Source organism: Sebastes umbrosus, chromosome 9, assembly GCF_015220745.1.
Source record: "Sebastes umbrosus isolate fSebUmb1 chromosome 9, fSebUmb1.pri, whole genome shotgun sequence".
Lineage (NCBI taxonomy): Eukaryota > Metazoa > Chordata > Actinopteri > Perciformes > Sebastidae > Sebastes > Sebastes umbrosus.
This window is the reverse complement of record NC_051277.1, coordinates 21943678-21969291: the sequence shown is the minus strand read 5'-3', so window position 1 is coordinate 21969291 and position 25614 is coordinate 21943678. Positions and strand designations below refer to the sequence as shown.

Genomic DNA, 25614 nt, shown 5'->3' with positions numbered 1-25614 from the left:
TTAACAATTATTTTTATTCCAACAGGAAGAGTAAATAATGCTTTTAAAAAACACAACAGTATAAAATGTACTCAGTGGTGGAAGGTAACTAAGTACTTAAATACAACTTTGAGATACTTCTACTTTACTTGAGTATTTCCATGTTCTGCTACTTTCTACTTCTACTCAACTACATCTCAGAGGGAAATATTAGACTTTTTTACTCCACTACATTAATCTGACAACTTTAGTTACTTTACAAATTCAGATTATTAAAGGGACTGTTTGTAACTTTTTACACGTATAAATCTACCGGGTCAGGATCCCTTGCGCTCTGACATATGCGCGCTCGCGTGTGGCGAGTTTCTGCTCCTCTGCCTACTTGCCTTCACTCACAAACCGCGCGCGTTCTCGCTCCACCTCTAGACGTGAACGCGCGCTCACTACACACTGCAGAAGAGTTAGTTTAGCTCTGAGAATATCTAGTGAATGTACAGTGGACGTTTGTGCAGAAATAAATGCTGCAGCTCCTCCAGACCAACAGAGGTTTCCTGTGTCTTGTGAAGTGACGGAGCTCTACAGCGAGAAACCTTATCGCCTCTGACCGGGTGTCGGACTCTCCCTGCGGGCGCAGTCGGAGACAATAACGTTTCTCTTCCTGCTTCAGCCCCGGAGGCTGAGGCAGGAAAAGCCAACACTAGGATCAGCATTGATTCATGGAGAGACCTCCATCTGGTCAGCTAACATTACTGCCAAGCAGCTGAAATATAGAGTGATATTGTGGTTTTAGCTGACGTGTGTCGCCTCACTGTTTTGAGCGATGCTCATTCATGTCTAATGTAGCGCGAGCACAAGCGCAAGCTGGACGCTGACTTTCGTTGACTTAACGGCCACAGGTGTCGCTGTTAACAAGCAATTCTGAAAGTTACAAATAGTCCCTTTAATATAAAATATAATCACATTACAATCAAATTACACATATTACTGGGTGCATTCCATATTTAAAACACAAATATTGACAATTTATATAATTTGTATTATTATTATTAGTAGTAGTAGTAGTAGTAATGTTTTTTGTGTGTCTCAGGGAGCTCTAGCGCCCTCTATTGGCTGGCCATCACTGGTCAGGACGCACAGATTGCAGACTATTTATAGTTTGGAAAAAGCTCACAAAGCATCTTAGAGCTGACTGGCTGATTTTTACGCGTAAAGCCTGCCTGCTGACAGAACTGAAACACTATATCTAAGCCCTAACAAAGCCAAGGGACTCTCCAACCCCCTGTATATGAGCCTCGCACCCTGAGCCATCACCATTACGCACAGGAGAGCGCTCACATGCCTCCTGGTACTGGACGAGTCCTCGTGGCAGCATGGAGCAGCGCGCAGGAAGGAGAGCCTTTGTGACTCCTGAGGACTACACTGAGGACTGAGCACTGAAACACGAGCTCCTGGCATCTTGAACCTCACCTTTCTGAAAATTAACTTCTCAGATTCCCATGCATGCATGCATATACCATCTATTAATACTCCAATGATCATGCCATGGTTCACGTCGTCGTCCTCCCACGACTCCACAGGAGGAGCAGCAGGAGTATCCAAAAGTTCCACACTCCCTCCAGTAAAGAATTTTAGATTTTTTTTTATTGCTCTTTAGATATTTGAACATTGGGAGCGTTCCCACCATGCAGGCTGCTGCTGCACCCTGAGGGGGAGATGGATTTAGAGGTGAACGACTCGAACTGTTTGTCCCGGAATGAGAGCGACCACCTCGGACTGTGCGCCTCCTCATCCTCCTCTTCTTCCTCCGGAGTGTCCACTGCGCTGGCCAGCGTGCTGATCTTCACCATCGTGGTGGACATCCTGGGCAATGTCCTCGTCATCCTGTCCGTGTACAGGAACAAGAAGCTCAGGAATGCAGGTGAGAGATAAAAGAAACGATTTAAGTGTTGGAATAGACTCCAAAAGATGCTGATGGAAAGCTGCTTCAATGATCAAGATATTGTTTATTTAGATCCCCATTAGCTTTTGCATAGCAGCAGCTATTCTTCTGGGATCAACATAGTTTACATGGTGACAATACACAAAATTACACATTCACACTACTCATTATAATACACTAACATAACACATTGTAATGCACGTCAACTGTAAATAAAAATAACAACTGACACAGTTTAAATGACAAAAACACAAAGAATCTATCATGATCTAACAGATAAATATCATCATTTAACATGGAATGCCCTTAATACCCTTAACACACCCAAGAATACCTATTAATTACTAAAGTTTCTTCTTAAGTAATGCTCTTTTAGTGTTTTTTTTAGTATTTTGTTGTGTAATATGATTTGAGAGTGAGTTCCAGTCTTGCATTGCTCTGTATATTGCTGTACTTTGACCTGATTTGGTTTTGTGAGAAAAGTTATAGGGACAAGCAGACCCACGAAATATAATCTATTTTATCAAAATGAATGTGAAAGAATTTGTTTTCTTTTTGTTTAACAAACAGAATCTTTAATCTGATCAAACCCCCCCCCCAAAAAAAAATCTCTCTCAATGACCTACAGTAAGTGGGATGCCTTGCTTTTCCTCTCTTCATTCATAACTATAATTATGTAATATATCGTATAGCGTGTGACCTCTGCTCTGTGCTTGACAATCAGGCTGCTTTCTATCTCAGTGTGATGGAGTTTCACCAGCTTTGCCTGTCTGCCTTCATATTTCTTCATAAATAATAACACCCTCTTCCCCCCCATCTGGCTTTATCCTTGGTTCTCCATCATCCCCCCCCCCCCCCCCCCCATTATATCAGGACCTGTAGTGTCCCATGAAGGTGAGAGACGCTGTTGTATGGCTTCAGTGCCCCTTTGTGCACGCTTTATGTTGAACACAACCATTGTTGTGTTACATTTGAGGCGTCCAAACAGCAGTGTGAAGGTGAAGGAGATGTCACTTTAATTCCATTTTTCTCCTTTGGAAAAAATGCCACCATCATTCAGTTACCTCCTTTAATTTGACCACTAAGTCAGCTCCTGTCACTTTCAGTTCCTTGCACTAATTTGGAAAATATAGTCTGTAAAGTGTTTCTTAAAGTCTGTTTGATCTAAGGGACTGTACGGAAATTATTAGGGGCGGAGGGAGGTCAGAAAAGTGGGCAGGTATTGTAAACCTTCTTTTGGCTAAAGCAAGGAGACGAGGGTCTTTCATTGTTTTTCTGACCCCAGATTTATATTTTATTTCAGCTTTCCCTTGCAATGGGCTTAGTTACACAAATAGTTAACACCAAAATTGTTATATAAAGACGTCTTTCATTTGCAGAGGACAACAGTCCTGTGTCTATCACAGTTTTTTTTTTCCATCAAAATGAACTAATTCTTTGTCCCAGTGTCAGTTTTTAAGAAACACAGAATACACTTATTTTATTATTGTTAGTGATTGAATACATCCTCACAAAAAGCATCATTAAAAAAAACAACATTTTTTAAACTTCTACAGTGAAAAGTATTCTATGATATGACAAAGCAAGGCTTTTGAGGGTAGAGGGGTGGGTGTTGCAAGGAAATATTGATGATGTCGGGGAGGGCCGTCTCACTCCAGTTATTTTTGTCCAACAATCCAGAAACAAATGCAATTTATCAGTCGTATCATGGGTTGCAAGTTGTCTGTGTTGCTGTCCATTTGAGATAATATCTTGATACTTGGAGCCTGTTTGTTGTCTGGCATGGAAAAACTAAAGGAGTGGCAAAGAAAATAATCATGGAAACAGTCACAGGACACTCTCAGCAATGAACATACAATCCCTACAGGGTTTGTGTAACAGTCGTAAAACACATAATGCATATTTTTATAATCCGGTCACAAGAATTGTACCAAAGCACGCTTTAACTGCACCTCATGATTTTATTTTCCAAAAATAAGTGAGCAGAACAATGAAATGTGTCTTCTAGAGGCTGAAAACAGAACAAAGAGTTCAATAAACTGTACATTTCATGTTGTGTCGCTTTAAGTTTAAAGGTCTGAGAGATCAAGCACCATTATATCCATTTGGTCTGCAGTTAAAAGTAAAGTCTTTTGAGGCAAAAGACTAAACTCAGTGATCACAACATGATGCTAATGAGTACATGCGAATCAGGCAGTGGGATTAGGTCAGCGACTGTTTGGAATAATGAGCTTTTAATTACAATTTCAAATACATTGCATAACACGTCCAATGTGTTCCTGTGCATACCAGCCAAAAGCAGTTTGGCGAGGAGTTTAGGAGCCCGAAGAATAATCTGATTATCTCGTGCCACAGTCGACTGGTCTCAAACAAGAGGATAGTAAACACTGTTCAAAAGTCTCCTCCATGCTGGCAGACTATATGGACACTGCGGTGTTTACTGATCTCATTTCACTGTTCTCTTATTCTAATTGGACTAACTGATTGGTCCAGTCACACAAGATTCCTCACCAGAGTTGTGATGGATGCACGTGTGAGTAGAAACCTGAAGCTACTTTTTCCAAGTGGGTCCTTAAAGCTGCAGTGGGTAGAACTGGAGCAAATAGGATTTAAAAAAATATATATTTATTTTTATAAAACGGTTACTATATCCTAATAGTAGAGCATGAGACAGGTAATCTGAAAACAAAATCATGTGTCCTCCGGTGTCCTCCGGTGTCCTCTGGTGTCCAGGATTTCACAGACCAGAGGAAAACGCCCAATCAGAGCTGAGCTGGAGCCTTGCGTCTCTGTGCAACTGTCAATCACTCGCAAACTCCAATCAAACGGTCAAACTAGGCAACGCTGATCAAATATGAATCAATATTCTGTTACTGTAATGCCTATTTCTCTCCTCAAATATTTTCAAAAACATCTTATAGTGTAATGTTTAGCTGTAACATGAGAAAGTTTGTGACCCTGCAGCCATGTTGAGATCAGTTGAGGAAATACCAAGCACCGCCCACCAGCCGCCGCCTAGTTCGACCGTTTGGTCGTAGGTCGGGAGAGATTGACAGCTGCCTCGTTGAATGAACAGCCAATAGGAACGCTCTCTCTCTTTGAAATGACTTGTGATTGGCCAAAGTCTCCCGTCACAGACTAGATTTTTTAAAGCCTGAAAACAGAGCCATGAGGAGGTGCAGAAGTCTAGTTTTCTCTCACAACACTTGAATTACAATATGCTGAAAGGTTATCCTGGACTTTTTGCCCAATGATGCCAAAAACACTCCGCCTACTGCAGGTTTAAGTGACTGAAATTGTTACTGCCGTTAGCCTATCATCAATCTCCTCTCTGTTCTTAACAAGCTATTTATAGGTTAGGCTACGTGTGTATGAATGTTTAATTGTAGAGAGTTTCCGAAAAGGAGGAAAGCGCGGACACACAGCTGAGGAACAGTGGAAGAACAGATGTAGAATATCTGTCCACCATAAAAATCTGTTTCTGTGATAGACGGCTGCTTTGTGAAGGAATGATAGGTGCAGTATAATACAACAATACCTCTGGGCCCACGAACAGACTCGTGAGTGATATACTGAGGTGTATTGTATGATTTACAGTGGGTGAAGAAAGTCTACACTCAGACACATTTTTGTGTAATCCTGTGTGTCAGGCAGACTGCTGAAAACATCCCATCTCCTCTCTCCATTACACACTATTCAGGCCGCTGGTTTGCGTCCTCTCACACACTGCAGCAGGACCTTTCCACTCGGCTTCACTTCAACACACTCACCCTGCCTCCATATATCCCTCCGCTATCCACCACTCAACCCCCCCACAAAAAAACACACGCATGTATACACATTTGGTAGATGCCGGTACATCTTCCGAGTGATGTATTTGTCCCAGATCTCTTCATGTATTTGGGGAGAACTGGTACCATATGTTAAATATTCAAAGGTTTGCAGGTTCTCTCGAGTGTGCAAATGTAATAGGATCCATCCAGTGAATCTTCAAAGGGTGGATCAACTATATTTGTCCAAGGGCCAGAGTTTGGGGGGCCAGACTTTAAAATAACAAAAAAATACATTTATTTAGGCCTAATTAGCCTAACATTGTTTAATATTTAACTTTCCTACAAAATTAATGTCCCTTTTAACAGCGCCTTGAGATAACTTCTGTTATGATTTGACACTATATAAAAATAAATTGAATTGAATTTTATTAGCATATATCAGTGTGAATAGACTATAATGATAACTAGATACTTAACCTCCGCCAAGGATGCAGTTCACTGAGGAGTGATGGTTAAAATGATGGAAAGGTAATTGCAGAATGTAATCCTGATTAGCAGGAAATATTAATCAACTCTAACATTATGCAGTGTCCTGATTGGTGGAAAAGCCTGTTGAATTGTATGTCATGTAAGGTAAAGTAATGTAAGGTAAGGTAATGTAAGGTAATGTCACTCTCAAAGAGCCGGAAGTTGATGAACAGATTGTTCCCAACAAGTACACACTCATCTTGCCAACTATCAGAAATGCTATACCTTAATGCCTCATTTGCATTTAAAGCATTGCTTTTGCAAAAGAGTACAATCCTGGGCGTCACCATTACACAAGGCATGCAAATTTAGATACAGCACAACCCGCATTACATTCATAAAGGAGGAAAATCTTTTCAGCTTCACCTATTGTATGCTGCTGCTTTTCAGTGCACAACCAGCGAAGTAAGCACAGCTTTGTGAGGCCTGACTCCTGCATCGAGTTGTGTAGGCTCCTCGCTAATAATAATAAGCAGAAAGATGGATTTATAACGTCTTTAGTAGCCGCGGATAGGATACACATATTTGGGGTTGGTAAATCATTCCTAATGAAATTGTTTCCATCTCAATTGTTTTAGGGGTTGCTTCAATATGAGGAGAAAAAAATGCTAGATACTCTAAATACTGGAACACATTTTTTTTTCCTCCTCACATGTTCTTAATTCCTTAAAGGAACAGTGTGTAAGGTTTGGTGAAATCTAGTGGTGTGGTTGCAAATTGCAACCAACTGAGTACCCCTTCGCCCACTTCTCCCTTTCCAAGACTGCGTTAAAGCGTGAGCCGCCGAGTGCAAATCTGTGGTAACGCCGTTGGCCTCGCTCAGTGGCCATAGTTACCATTATAACCAGCGTGCCCAGCAATACGGCCTGGGTCTCGAGCAGCGTGGTGTCAGTGTTGGCTCCCAGCGAGGACCGGCAGAGCAGCGAGGCAAAGCTCTGCTCCTGGCTGGAGAAGGAGCTGCTGCTGACAGCCGTCGAGTTCTCCACCTATACCGCCGGAGCTCAGACTGCAGGTCAAAGGCGGCAGTGAGGCCAAATCTGGGTCTGTCCGCGGCTGTTCGCTGCCGGAGGAATATAAGCGTGAAAAAATAGATAATTAATCCTTGCGATGAGATAAAACATGAACACAAGCATTACTGTTCATATTACAATTTTTCCTTCCCTTGCTGTCTAGTGAAAACCATGTGTTGATGTTGAATGTGATAAACTGAAGGATGAAGTGTTCCTTTATGCGTTGAAACAATCTACGATTTCTTAAGCTAAATAAACTATTTAAAATCCCTCTTGGATCAGCTAAAAAATGCCTCGTCACAAAGATGAAAACAGGGCTGTTTCTCTGACACCATGAAATGTTATGGTTACATATGTTGTGCAACATACACATTAAGGCAGCACTAATCCAAAAACATCATATATACTAGTTAAACACCAACAGGGAACATTTTACTGCTCAGTGAGTACTTTTACTTCAGTAAAGGAATCTTAATACTTGAATTGTATTGTATTGTATTGATACACAATCTAACAGACGTGCACATGCAGGAAATATTATAAATTAATTGGTTTATGCATCTTTATTGCCATCTCTGTGCAGCGGCCAACTCTGCCAGAGAATTTCAGTTTCCACTTGATGCCTTTTCAGAGGTCTGATGTGCTGTGAGAGTGAAAGTCCCTTCTAGACATGACCATGAAGAGGACCCTCTTCCTATGTAGATATGAAGGGCTTATTCTAAGCTAACAAAAACACGTTTTTTAGTTTCAGGTGATTATACACTAATGAAAACATAGTTATGAATATTATATTCCGTTTCTGCTAATAGATCCCCTGAAATGTTACAAACTGGACCTTTAATAGTCTCAGGGCTGGATGGGAAGCTTTGGTGGCCCATATGTGGCCCGTGGGCCACCAGTTGATGATCACTGGGGTAGAGCGTGACATAGGACCGCCAATGGGGTGTTAACACTAAAGTGTTCCACTGGGGTTAACTATACTAAAAATACACTCTGAAAAGGCACTCATGAGAGTGAGAGAGAGAGAGGGACAGATAAAGTAGACGATGATGGGGAGCAGATGGAGGTAATAACGAAAGAATGAGTTTGGCAGTGTATGTGTGTGTGTGTGTGTGCAACTTGAACCTCCATGTCAGGAGCTGTGGGTTGTGCGGTTTGTAAGGATGGGAGATTGATTTTTTGTTAAATCATGCGCTGCATCCCCTCAGTCACTCTACAGTCATGAATAAAACCTGACATGACATTATGGTCTTCTAATGTGGTCAGCATGGATGTGGGATGTTATCAGATTGCGATTATTTGCCCAAACCACTCCTAGATAAGGTAAAGGCACTGTTATGTTTACATTAAATCCAATCTCTCCTTCTAATGTGGGCGGCTGTTTTGTTTCAAATTTGCATAATTCGCTGTCATCCTCGTGTTTCCGGGATTGCGAGGGAAACACTGTTGGACCAGACGCTGCTTGTGTCCCGACGGTCTGCTTTCTCTCAGGGCCAGTGAGTCTTATTTTCTCGGACATAAGGGATCTGATTGGTGGACGGCCTTTTGATGATGACGATGATGTTTTTGGCCGGGCTCATAGCGGGGCTGCATCACCAAAAGGCAGCTTGTGTCAGTTCAATGTTGAACTTCTTCGAAAAAATTCTCTGGCCCCTTGAACACGAGGTCATGAAGTAGTCACTGCTAATTCATCAGCACTAATGCCCTTGCCGAAAGGTTATTGTTGCTTATTTATGATAACTTGACTGACTAAGTTGAATGTAATCTAATCTTGGATATGCATTTTGTAGTGGGCCCTAATAAGCCTCACGTTGCGGATGTTCAGCCGGATCTAAGCGACGCCAGCCCTCCTACACATTTCTATGAATTCATCTTTCAAAGTTGTATAAATATAGCCGGGTGAATCAATGCGTAGTATATCACGTTTCCTGTATGAGCAGTGGGATACAGGCGGTGGGGTTTAACACAAGAACATAAGCAGATTCACATGTCCACATATGCTTTTGTTTTGTATTTTATTTATTTTTATTTATGTCTTGCTCTTAAATATTGCACCTATTCTTATATTCCAGCATACATCCTTCTTTATGTCCTATTACTGTTCAGAATTATTCGGCTGGAATGAAGAACTGTGCCATAAATATACGTTCTACACCGAGTCTAATTTAATCTACAGTATATGCAGGTTTATATGCTGGGTGGGAGGCAGTTCCTGTCTGATATATATTTGAATATGCTGCAGCCTGGTGTGTGCTGGACGCGTCTGGTGACAAATATCTTGTTCCAGTCACGCAGGGCTGAATAGTTCCCCGCCGTATTGTTAAGATTTATGGTTTCATTTTCCACAAAATGTTGTATGTGACAGACAAAGAGAGGGAGATCCACGGGGGGGATCCATGCGGTGGTTGCTCAAATCTCGGGAGGGAGACACTTCAAAGCAAGAATTGGTTGGATTCGATGCAGCGCTTCACTTGGTTGACAGTTTTGTGAGAGTGCACTGTAAGATCAGATAATTACAGAGCCAGTGGTGTCAGATATGCTGCAAGTCAGCTGTCCCCGACGGCCTGCAACCAATCAGCATTCAGGTTAAGCTCTGTTCAACTCACACTCGTTGATAATAATAGCTCCCAAAGATTTCAGGGGGCACGACCCTATTTCTGGTATCCAGGCGTGAGATTGTCATTGTTTTACATTAAAACAATAATCGTTTTGAGGGCTGTGAGTTTTTTGGGCGTGATGAGCATCAGGTCGGCCAAGTCGGTTAATTAAACAGCGAGAGGTACTGTAATGGTCCCATGTTTTAATAATAGTTGCCAACAAATTAAAGAGAGTCATCTGGCCGCGTCACATAGCAATCTTCTCAGCGGTGTTTTAGCACTTACCTCATCCTTTTGATGATAAAGGGGAGAGAGGGTTCAGCCAGAGAGAGCTATAAGGCTGCAGCATGGCCTGCCCAGCCAGTGCACATGATAGCACTGAGCCACATGATGTCAGCGAGGAATCAAACCTCTGCACAATGACAAATGCACACAGCGAGCACTGTGAGCGTCACAAATACAATCTGACAGATTTGTCCACTGAGCTGACTCGAATATGAAGAGCAAATGCTTTTATTTTTATCTCAGCAGGCCTGAGAGACGGCTCGTGCTGTTTTAGTAAGACTGTCTCTGAATACCTGTGCCAGGTCTGTGGAAAAACACAAGACCAACATTTGATTTCCTTCTAAAAATAAAACAGAAAAGTCCCCCAGTTAGGAAGGTATAAGAATAAAATGACATGATTATTTATGACGTAATTGTTATTCTCTTTATTACCATTTCGATGAATCAAGTAAATTCAAATTAGACATCCTATACTGTGTTGTCCCTGGGGAGCGGGGGATTGTAATGAGCTTTGAACGCAGGGGATTGATGGCCAACATGTGTTTTAAATTCGCTCCCATCATATCTGCCAATCAATGCTGTTGTTTCAGCTGTTGTGTGAATGAGCGAGAGCCTCGCGCCTTCACAGTTCAACTTCAGAAGGTAGTTTATATTATATCAACCCTGGAATCCCCCCAATGTCTGACACAAAATGTTGTTAAACTGAGGCACATTATATATAATCCTTTACAGATTATTTACAGAAAGCATAAATGTTGATATTCTAACCGGTGATGTAATGATGCATGAGAAACTGACTAAAAGTTGGTAATGACAGGCAGTATGTAATCATGTTTTTGGACCGGTTGGTTTATTTTGATCAGCTTGATGCTACTCACTACATGGAGTACTAACTATATGATAAAGAGTTTTATCTCTTAAAAACACAATAGATAGATGATAAAACCTACTAGTGGGTGTAGTAGGCCCCTATTGACCCACATCTATGGTGCTTATAGTGACTGATAACGCCTATTTAATTGCCTGACAACAGTCTAATCGGCTGAAAAAGATGGGTAAACTGTAATTAATTTCGGCAAATGCTGGGTTTATTTGGGCAAAATCTCCACTTCCTCACAAATATTGACTCCTAAAACGTGTAGCTTGCACACACAATAGACTCTTTATTGAACAACGTCTATTCAAAACTTACAGGAAGCTAATACGTCTTTTGCCAATTTAATTGCATAGTGGCTCCACTGTCCTGTATGTTCTTGTTATCTATCGTCTTATCTGACACACTGCAATTTGATTTTCGTTTTATTTTCCTCCGCCCAGACCAGCTGCACTGCAACAGTATCACATGTCATTTTCTATGATTCATGTTTTCTGAGGACGTCCAGTGTCACACAGCTATCATCTTAGACCTCAGAAGGACGGGAACTTGTTTGGATGTAATCGGACGCTAAAATCACCCGTGTCCTTGTTTTTATGTGCTCAACTATCCGTTGGGCAAAGAAGCTTTAAAACAAGGACAGCCTGATTGGAGTATTTTATTGGAATGGATCCGCCAAATAAAACACTGTCAGTAGACAATGAATCTTTTGTTTCTAAATATATTTGTGGGTTGTGTGTCGGGAAACAAATTCATTGTTTTAAAAAAACAGACCAGGATTCAACAGCCATGCTAGCGGCTCTAGCTCGCTCATAACGGCTAATACTAACATGTTGCATGCTGATGTTTAACAGGTTTAATATTTACCATGTTCACCATCTTACTTTAGTGTGTTAGCACGCTAACAATAGCTAATCAGCACTAAACACAAACTGCAGCTGAGGCTGATGAAAATGTCATTAGATTTGTAAGTACTTGGTCATAAAACAAAGTATTTGACAAATTAATGTTGACCTGATGATGGTATTAGACGAAAAGTCGAAGGATCAACAGAATTATAACAATTCATCCTGAGGGGGACATGAATGTTTCTGCAATAAATCTTAGTAGTGATTATCCATCCAAGAGGTATTTCACTCAAAACCATAAAAGTGAATCTCATGGTGGCGCTAAAGCAAAAGCCAGGAGATCATCAAATTCAGTGGGCTTAATCCTCTGGGCAACATGAATATCTGTACCAAATTTCATGGCAATCCATCCAATAGTTGTTGAGATATTTCAGTTTGGACCAAAGTGGTAAACTGACCGACAGACCGCCGTTGCCATCCATAGAAATAAAATATCAGTAAATAAAAATGTTGTTAGTTTTAAAAACACTTACTGTGGGAAAAAGGGGCTTGCAACAGTGAGAGAGCTGTGACAATAAAGCATCTGCCTGGATCCACATCAGTGGAGAGTACATGGTAAAAGCCTCATCAAACTGAGCCTCCGAGGGCACAATGCTCTTTTATGATGGTAAATCTCAGTCGTACCTCCAGTGACCCAGTTTATTTTAACCCGGAGCAGAAAGTAAAAAGGGAGTGCTGTATGCTTTAATCATACACCAGTTTGGTTTGTTTTGTGCTGTTATCTGAACCTCCTCTGTTTTTCTCCAGGCAACATCTTCGTGGTGAGTTTGTCCGTAGCCGACCTAGTGGTGGCGTTGTATCCTTACCCTCTGGTCCTGACGGCCATCTTCCACGATGACTGGACCATGGGCGACCTGCATTGCCAGGCCAGCGGTTTCATCATGGGGCTGAGCGTCATCGGCTCCATCTTCAACATTACAGCCATCGCCATCAACCGGTACTGCTACATCTGCCACAGCCTCCACTACGACCGGCTGTACAGCCTGAGGAACACCTGCTGCTACCTGGGCCTCACCTGGCTGCTCACCGCGCTCGCCACAGTGCCAAACTTCTTCGTTGGCTCGCTGCAGTACGACCCCCGCATCTACTCCTGCACCTTCGCCCAGACGGTCAGCTCGTACTACACTATCTCGGTGGTGGTTATTCACTTCCTGATCCCGCTGCTGGTGGTGTCCTACTGCTACATGAGAATATGGGTGCTGGTGATTCAAGTGAAACACCGGGTGAAACCGGAGCTAAGGACCAAACTGAAATCGAGCGATGTGAGGAACTTCCTGACTATGTTTATGGTGTTTGTGTTGTTTGCGGTGTGCTGGGCTCCACTGAACCTCATAGGCCTGGCCGTAGCTATAAACCCAGCGAAAGTTGCGCCCGTCATACCCGAGTGGCTCTTTGTCACAAGCTACTTTATGGCGTACTTCAACAGCTGCCTCAACGCCGTCATATACGGACTGCTAAACCAAAACTTCCGTAAAGAATACAAGACGATCCTTCTTGCTCTTTGCATCCCACGCTTGCTCCTCACGGAGACCTCCAGGTGTGCCACTGAGGGACTGAAGAGTAAGCCTTCGGCTCCGGTTTTAACAAACAATAATGTAGCAGAGATAAATGTATAAACTTGTTTTACTGGGAAACTTACGATTAAGTTTCTGTGGAGCCTCATTGTGGATATGTGCCATGATTCATTCAGTGCCTTTTCACAAGCTGTAAAGACGTGATCATGATTTCATTTCAGCCATGTCAGACACCGTTCCCTCATGTTGAGAGGAAAAATCAATTGTATCATCGGTACAATGCGCTCCTTTCTGACTCTGAACTTTAAAGACAGACCACCTGGTTAACAAGGAAGAAAAAAACATTCAGTCAATACATACCATTTAAAGCTTATTATTTGGATGGGAGTCACTTTTCAAGCCACATCATGTGCACGAGAATGACGCACTGCCTATTTGCACAGAGCAATTCTAAGTATGTCAACAACATTGTGAAAAGCGAATAAATGTGTTTTTTATTCCCACTGTGTTTCTGCACTCATAAATGCAGCATTAAGGATGGAAGAGTATAAAGGTTGGTTGTTTTCCTTCAATGTAATACTTAATGTGATTTCAACCAAAGCCTTTTTATTCAACGCCCGGCTCAATTATCAAGAAATTAATGCCATCATTTATTATCACTGAGAATATTAAAACTAGGGTAGGTGGCAATATGGAAACACATTTTAGCTTTGGTAAACGCCACGGTGAAGTGTGCATCCCATATTTCATCCTGAGTGCGTATGAATATCTCAGGCTCCTTCTCACTGGGATTGTATCCCGTATTAATTCACCATGATGCTGGTTCGCCCGCAGGCTGGTCTTCTGAGCCATGATGCCCTCACGAAACACACACTGGGAAGAAGTATTAAACAGGCTTTTGTTTGTTAATGGAAAAAGACGTGCTTTGCTGTTTGTCAAATTTAATTCTCTCACAGTTTCAGTCAATTTTTCTGGTGAACAAAAGTATCTTTTGACTGACGCAACCATCGCGTGGATCAATTTATTGGAACAAAACTTTCAAAGCCAGGGGCGTCCCCTGACAGACCCTGAATGATTTCTGAATTGTAGGAATTTGGGGAAAGGGAAAAACAGATGATAAATAAAGCTAGCTTCCGTGTTTATTAAATGCCTTGGGGGACGTGATACGCATCAGGAGCCAGAGATGTAATTACGTGTTAGTGCAAGTGTGCCTGAGCACATGTCACCCTAGCCGAGATGAGCTCTGACAGCCTCCCAGCATAACTTCAACCCAGCAAACAAACAGCGGTTCACCTCACAGGGAGGCTCCAAGACGTCAATGTGACACATTCTTGATATGATGCACTTATTAGGCCAACATTCACGATGTGTAATTCAAAGCAAGTTCAGCATATTTTACATTTACTTTCATATCAGCTTTCTGGTTTTTGTATTCTGCAATGCTTCACTGCAGCTATGAGCTTGGGCTGCCTGATGTCTGAATAAATTAAACCATCAGTGGATGATTACAGATGCAGGAATAGGAACCTGAATCCCTGATGGATCTTGGATCAGGAGGTGCTATCAAGTTGCACAGCAGCAACGTGGCCCTAACTGTTCAATCCCGCTTACAATCTTACCAGGCAGCGTCTCTGATGTGGAAGAAAGAAGTGGCCCACATGCCAGTGCAAGGTCAGCTACAGATGAGTGGCTAAAGGGGCTCGAGGGAAGATGACAGAGTCGGCTCTACCACACCGACGAGTCACAGACTAATGGCAGGGTCATCCTTCTTCCTCCTCCTGTCACCTTCCACTCTGCATTCTCTCTTTGTCTTGCACTTTTTACCTGTATTTATTTATCCTCCTATCTCCTAAGGAATAGTTTGACATTTTGGGAATAAGCTTTTTGCTTTCTTCCCGAGAGTAAGATGAGAGGATCAATACCACTCCCATATTTAGTCAGTAAAGTATGAAGCCACAGCTGGGAGACGGTTATCTAAGCTTAGCGTAAATACTGGAATCAGAGGGAAAGAGCTAGACTGGTTCCGCCTGAAGGTTTACAAAAACAAAATCAGCCTGCCAGCATTCAGTGATTTACACTTTATAACTTGTTTGTTTAATCTGTAATGACAAGTTGCAGTAAAATCAAGATTAAGTCCCAAATAAAAAATTGTCTGACGCATAACCCCTTGTAAAACCATAACTTGTAATTTTTACACTTAGGCTTTTGTATCTAGTTTGAACTATCAAGCATTTCAAGTGCTGTAAAGAAATTTTCATGCTACTGAAAATACGCATCCTGACGTAATCAAATTAAAATTTGAACCACAAAATGTAATGCAGGCTTTGTTTAGCATAAAAAATTTCATACAAATTCCAACCAATTTTGGATAGATGGTAACTCAAGATATAAAGTGTCTTTGTAAAATAACGGTTGGCTTTTTTCTCTGGAACACACATTGCTCAGTGGATAAATCAAAAGTACAAACCAGAGTCCAGGATGAATAGCTGAAATGACTACTCCATCCACCCACACTGTCTGTCATTTTGCCTGTGATTTAATATGAAGGGGAATAGCTTGTGGAGACATTCTTCTTTCGGTATGTTCAAGGACAGCATCATCTATCCACGCCGCCCTACGCTATAAGATCCATCATAACTCATGACTTCATTCTGCCAATTTCACATATGTGACAGAGTCTCTCCCTGGTTTCTCTGTAACATCAGCTCCGTTTTCTTTTTTGTTTGGCTGCTACTTTGTGTCTCAGGTAAGCTTTCTACAGCCAAGTCACACCATAAATCTGTATATACTGTCATATAGGATATTTATTATCATAGATTCTATCATTCTGTTGTCCTATATCAGATACAAGTCAGGCATTCTTGACTCATTTTTTTGTAAGTAAGAGATCCGCAGTGCCCTTTTGCAGCATCCACATGATGGCGCAGAGAATTTATTGCCCATACTGGCTCAAGCATAAGGGGAGGAAGGCGCAAACTTGAGTTGGTCTGAGGACATGATACTCTACTCCCCCCATAGCCATGCTTTTATTTACTGATTTTTCTCTCCTCCTCAGTGCTATGTGAGCTGGAGAGGCCTCAAAGAAACAAATCATCATGGATTTGTGGGAGATTATTTCCACCACACACAATGGCTGAGGAGTGAGGCATTATCTGGCCCAACGCACGACATGATGGTTTTCCTCCCCGCTGGTTGATGCCAGACGTAACTCCCCTGTTCTGCACAGAGGAATTTCTACAGCTCTTGCACATCATTGCGTTTTACTGCGGTGGGGTCTCACAGTGGGCCTGCTGCCCCAATAACAAGTCTCCTAATGGATTTGTGCATCGGGTTTAGCGCTGCCTGTGTTCTCATGCATATGATGTGTTCCTACATGTCCCGATGGGCTGTGGGTCACAATACTACCAGGAGGTTTTAGGTGGCGTGGGTCCAAGGAAATGTGGAAGCCAATGAGAGCAGGAAATTATGGGTGATGGTGATTATGTACGTCACATTTTTTGACTTTATTTTTAGACTGATTGGTATATACAGAGGTATTAGAGATGGATTTGTAAATATTTCATTACTTCTACTAGACAAAATGTTCCCATGCTCCTTGTTTGTTGACATTAACCTCTAGTTTGCCATGATACCAAAGATGGAAGACGTACTCAGATCTCTACAAGTAAGAGTCCTGCATTAAAAAAATACAGTATTATCAGCTATATATATATATATAAATATTATTCAAGTGTTTTCTGTGTTTTTTGGCACTTTAAGTTTATATATATATATATAAACTTAAAGTGCCAAAAAACACAGAAAACACTTGAATAATATTTGTATATACTTTAAATATATATATATATATATACTTAAAGTGCCAAAAAACACAGAAAACACTTGAATAATATTTTTCTTATATATTAAATTATTAAATTGTTAATCAATACAGTAAGTATAACTTTACTGTTGTAACTGGTTGAGATGGGGCTAGTTTTAACTACTTTATATACAGCTCAACTGTTTAGTCCACTGAGGGTCAGACCCCTCCAAAGGGTCACAAGATTAATCTGTGAGAAGATTAACAGGGCAGAAAACTAAGTTATGCTACATTTGTAATAATTTGTTTGGACTTTTCTCAGATCTTTGCTTTAATGTTGAACTATTGGATAATTTTTGCTATTTGTGCTGTGAATAGAGTTATTCAAATGAAACCATTTGAGAGGTTTAGAGGGGAAATCTCATTTTGGAGGAACTCATTGACATCTGAAACAACTCGACACTGCTGGGTCACGACCTGGTTTAACATTTACCGGAAAAGTATAGACTATTTCTTGGTTGTGACCAGTAACTTCCTGGAGAAATTCTTAGGGGACTAACACTCATATGAGTTTGTTGACTAATCGATTAGTTGATTTAATTGACAGATCTGTAAAACAAAGAGTTTCTCCACAAAAAAGCACCACTGTAAATCTGGTGTTTACCAGAGATGTGCTCATAAGTTCCATGGAAATAAGTCATTCGGCATGAAAAAGCAAAAAATATTCTGAATTGACTAATCGTCTACGAGTGGAGGGCCATATTAATTTGTGATTTTAAGAGATGTTGCTAGGCGGATTTGGTTATGTTTGGAGAAAGACAGGTTGTTTCCAGTCTTTGTGCTAAGCTAAGTTAGCAATGAAGGTGGTATCAATCTTGTCATCTAACTCACAGCAATAAAGCGAATAAGCATATTTCTCAAAATTTCAAACTTTTACTTTAAAGGTACATTGTATTTTCGTGTAAATGTGAAATCTTAATCTGAAAAGCAAATAGTAACTCTAATTATTTAATAAATGCAATGGATAAATGGATAAACTGTGCAAAATTTGCATCTGAAATTTTCTGGAGTTAAAGTATATAAAGTAGCAAAAGATGGAAATACTCAAGTACCTCAAAATTGCAGTTTGCATAAAGTACAATAAAGTACAGTACTTGAATAAATATACTTAGTTATTTCCACCACTGCATGGTACCAGAGGAAAATACTAGCCCATAAATAAATGCTAATAGCAGTCTTCTCACCTTTAGAAGCAGTTGTAAAGGCAGTGAATGACAAAGCTATGAATAGCATGGAACTATATTTAAAGTGTGTTTATATTTTTACTCTTAGTTGGAATGGAAACTTCATTTCCAGCAACAGTTAACAAAACAACAGGTGTGGCGTGTGGGGTGCCCCCTGTTTGACATAGAGCGCTGGTGACACATGGAATGGAAAAGGCATAGCTGGGGGAGTCCAGACAGAGAGAGCCATGGGAAATACTTCCAGAAGGTCAGAGGTCAAACTCCACGAGGAAGGACAATTAAGTATTGAACTTGCAGCAGAAGACCCCTTAACCAGATCTAAACACTGTTATAACGTTGACAACATAGCTTTATGTCAAGCTTCAATTTTAGACTCGGTTGTTTTATTAAATTTCATAATCCCACCATAACGGGGTGAACAAGTCCTCTGCGATTTACGGTTTATTCCCAGAGCTCACTGCAATAAACCACTTAATTAATTTTTGGGTTTGTATCTGTTTCCAAAGAAAATAAAAGTCCAGTGTATCTGGAGGATGTAACCGTAATATGGAATAATTACTGATGATCTGTTTATGAAAAGAGGTCACTGTTTGTTTTAGAATAAGCTCTAATGCTTATTGATATATTATTAAGATATTTTTCCGGTACATTTAGAAAACATACTGTGTAACGTGCCTTGGCTTCTATACAAAAAGGTGTTAGATTGTAATCAATATCTTGTTTTAAATACAGTTATGTGAGGTACATTTTGTATAGTGTTGATCTGATCTATCTATAAATATTGTGACACTTATAAACATATGAATGATTTACAAAACATTATAAAATGCACCTGCAATCTGTTAAAATCAACATCTAACTGCATTCATTTACAATTCCCTGATCTGATTATATTGTTTTTTTAAAGTGCAATTATGTTTTAAGTTTCAGGTTTTAGCAGTAAAGCCTATTAAGGATAATACAGCATGTACAATATATAAACCGTGCCTCTGAACAATGAGATATTGATATTGACAGTGGTATTAACATCTCATGATGTCAGCATACAGTGCTGATGAACAAAAAGACATGTATTTGATTAAGTGTTAATAATTAAAAAAATTGCTCTCCGTGGTTCATCCAGCAACAGATTAGAGGATAATATGATTCAATGAGTCGGTGTCATCTTGTGTTTTTTTTGATGGGTAACTACTTGGGAGTGAAATTGCCACAGAAAGCAAAAATGATTATTTTGAACACACATCACTGGCTGGTTCCCCTTTGAGAGTCTGTTCAGATGAAATGTGTTTCGGAGAACCTGCTGAGCGTGGGACCGGTGAGAACAAAGCCAACTGGAGCAGAAAGTGCCACTCCTTGACACCCAGGCAGCGAGACTTCAGCCAGAGACACAGCAAGCGCACAACACTGAATGTATACAGACGGCACGAAATGGACTAAATGACTCTCTGTTACATCTGCAATTAAACAGGAGATGGTCTACAGTGTTGAATTATTCAGGAATGTAGGGTGCACAAGCACATGACACAGGAATGCCATAAATGATCCGTGAATGACTGACTTAGACGTCTATCCATCCTGTCTTTGCTTCTATTTTCAGAGCCTACTTATGGGAATAGAAAAAAAAATAACAGTGATGTAGGATATGAATGGACCATGTTAAATTGTTTCATTTAATGTGAGAAAAATATGTTTAAACTGTTAAAAAAAGATAATTATGATGTGTTTGACTTCAAGGACAATGCCTATAAATGTACAGCTACTGATTCCATTTGTAAAAGCCATGCTGTATACTTCTTATCATTTTCTTAAAAAGACTCACAAACTGTGACTCTGAAAAAAATAATCTGAAAACATATCAATGTTTGATTTAATTATGATGTGATGCTGATTTGACCATTTGCTGCTACATTAGAGAGCTTCTGTGAGAGATAGAGAAAGTACACCATCATGAATCAAAATTGATTGAGACAGGACAGGTTTATGTTTTCTGGCTATGTTTACCCGTCACAATAGATCATTTATAGCAAAAAGAAATGCAATGATCAATCCATAAAAGTTAAAGATTGTGAAGAACTCTACCCTAAAGCGCTCCTGCGAATAGATATTCTGAATAAACAGTCAAGACAAGATGATTGAAATTGTATTTCTTTAGTCCCCCAAGGCCAAAGAAGACACTTTATGAACCTGAATTATACTGTATGACAAAAGAGTCTGCTAAATGAATACGCCTAATGTAGTGTAAAATAAATGAATAAACAGCAAATGTAAACTGGGAAAAAAAAGTTTGGAAATGTGTGTTTGGTGGATTATTTCTCTGTTGTTACAATGCTAATGGTCATTGTATTTTACAACGTTGGAAAGACTGTTTATTTACCTTCACAATGATGTCCAACTTGTAAGGATCCTGCATTTGTGGGATGAGCAGCACAGCTGATTATGTGGGTAGTGCCGAAGTAATATTTGACAAAATTCTCTACCAATGCTAAACAGTGTATTCTCCTGTTGGAATTGACTCTTGTTTTGAGCTCCAGGTGCTGCCAATCCGGTGCCTCATAAGCATGGGGCCTGCTGGGTGCTGTGCCCTACTAAAGTGATCATTTGGTGTCTGCTCCAAGCGTCGGCATGCCAAGTTTGTCTGATTTGGATAAGGCCTGCGGTTGAAGCTGGTGTTCCGCAAAACCAAATTGAATCCTGGTTGAGGAATGGAACGCCATCCAACAGCAACGTGTGACCGGGTTGGTGACCAGCATGAGGAGGAGGTGCCAGGCTGTTGTGGCTGCGTATGGATCTTCCACCTGCTACTGAGACTCCTGACGGTGTGTTAAATGAACAAAGTGTAAAATAGCCAATATGTCTTGTTTGTTCCTTGTTACTGATAGAGAGTTCAATCATTCAATCCACCAAACAACTCAAAACAAGAGTCAACACCAACAGGAGAATACACTGTTTACCATTGGCAGAGCATTTTGGCAAATTTGACATGGGCGCTACCCACATAATCAGCTGTGCTGCTCATCCCACAAATGCATGATCCTTGCAAGTTGGACATCATTGTGAAGGTAAATAAGCAGGCTTTTCCAACGATGTAAAATACAATGACCATTAGCATTGTAACAACAGAGAAATAATCCACCAAACACAAGTTTCCAAACTTTTTTTTCTGAGTTTATATTACAATCAACCTAAATCTATGGAAAATATGCAGGACAACAGGAAAACAAGTTATTTAGAATAAAGGCACTACACACCCTTAGTTTACCAACACAGGTGTCTTCACTTATTTAGCCAAATATCTCTTCCCCGGACTGTGTGGGCATGTAAATACATTATTTTTTTATTTTTTTATCTAAAAGAGGAGCCTTCTAGAGGTGGCAACTGAGATCCATAAAATAATGGGAGAAGTACTCATACATTACACTATACTTGGGAAAAATACCAGAAATTGTTTTACACAAAGGTAAATATTTAATAAAGATTCTTTTGGTAAGTAGTAAGAAAGCCATAACTAGAAAGTGGATGCAGACTGATCCTCCAACATTAGACCGATGGTGTGGTATTGTAAATGAAATATATTGTATGGAAAGACTCACATTTATTTTAAGGCTTAAAAGGAAAAAAGTATTGAGTACTTGGAAAAATGGATTGTGTATTTACACCGTTGATTGAAGTTTGACATTGTATATTAAGATGTATTTACAAAAATGTACTGTGATCTGACATTGTAACACCCACGATGACCTCGTGTTCTTTGTTCTCAAATAAAAAAAGAGATTAAAAAAAATAAATGAAAGAGGTGCCTTCTTAAATAATGTTCAGCATCCACCCTAAAGATCCTGGCATACATACATTAATAAAACAAATTACATATTGTTTCTTCTTCTAATTCACAGGAAGCACAAGAATAGCCAATATCACTTCTAAATCTCTCCTATGTCTTGTTGTGCTGGATATATGCGATGCAAAATTTGAAAGGAAACTTCTTTAAAGGAACTTTATTAGTGCAGGACATGTAGAAGTTTGGGGTAACACTTATAAAAGCAACTTACAACCATTATGCATACTACAGAAGAGAGCAATCAGGATAGTAAATAATGTGGGATATAGGGAACACACGAACACACTGTTTTTGAAGTCACATGCATTGAAATTTATGGATTTGGTCAAATTTAAAACCGCAATAATTATGTTTAAAGCAAGACATAATTCACTTCCGGGCAATATTCAAAAAATGTTTTGTGACAGGGAGGGGGGTTATAATTTAAGAGGAAAATTTAATTTTAAAAAGCATTGTGTTCGTACAAAAAAGAAGAGTATGTGTATTTCAGTTTGTGGGGTGGATTTGTGGAATGGGTTAGGTGATGGGTTGAAGGGGAGCACAAATATAAATCAATTTAAAAAGCTATACAAGAAAGATATTTTTGGGAGGTATATGGTTGAAGAAGAGTTGTGTTAAAGGTTGGTTATATACTTTTTAACTCCGGATGTATTTGTGGGTTGTAAATAAACTTGGGATGCTGTTCATATATTCAACTTGGGATGTAAATAAATCTGGGATAGTTTTTATATTATATTATATTATCATTCTATGATATATGAGTTAATAGAGGAGAAGTGAGAAAGGGGTAGGGTAATATAAGTTTTTCTTCTACCTACTCCTTTTCGGACACTATAACTCTTGTTTTGTTTGTTATTATTTTGTATCTGTTTTTATTTATTATATGTTCGAAATAAAGTCTTTCATTCATTCATTCATTCACATGGATGTATGAAGAGAACTGATGAGCCACACGCGCTGTTCTCGCGAGACTAGCTGTCGTCACATCTTGTCATGTGACGGTCTCGTGATCCTTTGCGGAAGAAGGGATTTCAGGCACAGTGACAACACACAGACAGCTAACATCAACATTAACCCACTATAGTCTCCGTGTTTATCTTTATCACGACACCGTTCAGCCCAGACATGGACGGATCAGTCAGAGCAGCTCCAGACGCCGGACCGCCGGCTTATTACAGAGGGTGAGACAACTATTAGATACTTTAAAACAACAGATGGCTAAACTTAGCTTAGCTTAGCTTGTAGCTTAGCCTCTCTCTCTGCGTGGACTCACAACAACCCGTCTCTCTCTCTCTCTCTCTCTCTCTTCTGCTTCATGTTGCACATGTGCCAAAGTTTACGGAGGACTTTTATGTGATGTGGCTTGCTGGAACACAACATTATACACCACCTGAGGGACATCCCCACATCAGTAGTCTGCATGTCACACAGTAACAGTACTGTCACTGTCTCTGCTGTTGTTATCTCTACTGACTCATGAACTCTTGTATTCCTCTGCAGAAATGAAAGCTCCCTGGTTTCAGCCCTCAAGACACTGCTGTTCTTCACCATCCTGATGGTGACCCTTCCCATTGGACTCTACTTTGCAACAAAGGCTTACCTTTTCGAGGGTGAGGGTTTGCAACACTGCCTCGTTTGTGTGTCTGCAGAGCAATGTCACTGAGCATGCTTCACTGATTTAGATGAAAGGAGGATGCTATCACAAACTGCACTTTTCACCTTGTTTCAGGTCTTATCTTTGTACCAGATAAAAAGCTCAGCCTAGTAGGCCTAACCACAGTCTGGCTGATAGTGGATTATTTTTGTCAGGCTGATACAGATATTGATATTGTTGTTGATATTGTTTCTTTGTGGTGGAAAGACTATAATGGCATCCCTGTCTTGCAAATTCTCACAAACACTTCTCTCTCCCCTCATTTCCTATCATATATCTTTTGTTTATTCTAATTCAGGCATAAAATGCCCTAAAAATACTAATATCAGACTATAACATAGCCAATTTAATTCAATTCAATTTATTTTTATATAGCGTCAAATCATAACAGAAGTTATCTCGAGACGCTTTATATATAGAGCAGGTCTTAGACCGTACACCATAGTTTAGAGACCCAACAAGATCCACCAAGCGCGTTGTGGCCAGGACAAACTCCCCGTTTAGCGGGAAGAAACCTGGAGCAGAACCGGGCTCTGGGTGGGCGGCCATCTGCCGTCCCCAATAGTAACAGCAAAGGTCCCGTCACACCAAGCCGATGGTCGGTCATCTGCCAATTTTCAAGCCGTCGGTGAGCGTCTGTTGCCCTAGTTTTTGCAGTATGTCCCGCACCGTTGGCTCTAGTCTTTTCATGTTGGAGATTTTTTCGGCCGATTCAGCAGGTTGAATTGACGGCACAGCCTGTCGGTGAGAGAAATCAGTCACTCTGATTGGCTGTTCAGCTTAAGAAAATTAATGCACGAGAAGAGAAACAGAAGTGAGGAAAGCAAGCAAAGTCAAGAGGGCACACACAGAAGGTTCTGTGTGTACCAAGTCTCTTAATTGTATCACGTTTTCCGCAAGGAAATCATACGAGGACGGAGGAAACAAGGAAATATGTTTTTAGAGACATGAGTCGTCCTTTCCTCTGAAGCATCACGTGAAGCGACGTCCGTTTCTGATCATAGCTGGATCAGCTGTCAGTCGGCTATAACAGTTGTAGAGACTTTTGATGGAATTTGTGTGTGAACTGTACTAATAGGCTACTAATAAAGACACACAGTTATCAGTGGCAGAGCAGCAGTGTTTCCTCTCTGTAGCCTGTTACCTGTTTAACAAACACCTGCACATGAATAGCAACCTGCAGTCTGTATTTATACTGTGGACTGAGTCCTGCTTAGAGGCTCAGGAACCATTTCTACTGGCACAATAGCTTTATATTATTTATTCACTATTAGCGTCTGTATTTATTGATATTCTGATTGAATATGATTATGGTTTATATTTAACACTAGAAATGATTTATTAGGCTAAATGTGTCAGGGAAAATTGAAATGATGCAACTCATATCAAACCCGACGTTCAGGAATTATCAGCCTCACATGTGACTGAATAGAAATGACGATAAATGATGTAAAAAGTGTGTGTGGCTGACAGACAGACTCTCCTGCTGTCTCTAACTTTAATAGTATCCTTTATAAAAGTTTATGGGGGAAGTAACAGATCGTGAAAAGAAAACTCTTTCTAATAAATGAAGAAAGTTGTTTGAAGTTCATCTGTTGTCAGGTCTTATAAAGCTCTTTCAGTGACGACCACGTTGTGTGAAAGAGAGATACCAGAGGTCCTTCTGCTGCTG

General features: G+C 40.3%; 3 protein-coding genes across 3 annotated transcripts in view; 2 read left to right on the top strand and 1 right to left on the bottom strand.

Annotated features, from left to right (window-relative positions):
* Nucleotides 1–945: 945 nt before the first annotated feature.
* On the top strand, nt 946–13910 carry mtnr1c (melatonin receptor 1C). The gene is made up of 2 exons (XM_037779221.1): nt 946–1897; nt 12641–13910. The coding sequence occupies exons 1-2, from the start codon at nt 1693–1695 to the stop codon at nt 13507–13509; spliced, it is 1074 nt and encodes a 357-aa protein (XP_037635149.1). The 5' UTR covers nt 946–1692; the 3' UTR covers nt 13510–13910.
* A 9379-nt stretch (nt 13911–23289) lies between these two features.
* Nucleotides 23290–25614, top strand: part of vma21 (vacuolar ATPase assembly factor VMA21) — a 5088-nt gene continuing 2763 nt past the window's right edge. Inside the window, exons 1-2 of the mRNA XM_037780099.1 lie at nt 23290–23469; nt 23789–23898. Coding sequence (XP_037636027.1) covers nt 23414–23469; nt 23789–23898 — 166 coding nt within the window. The 5' untranslated portion in view covers nt 23290–23413. The remainder of the gene's footprint in view (nt 23470–23788; nt 23899–25614) is intronic.
* Nucleotides 24189–25614, bottom strand: part of LOC119494922 — a 27652-nt gene continuing 26226 nt past the window's right edge. Inside the window, exon 10 of the mRNA XM_037781152.1 lies at nt 24189–24208. The gene's annotated coding sequence lies outside the window, so the exon portion shown is untranslated. The remainder of the gene's footprint in view (nt 24209–25614) is intronic.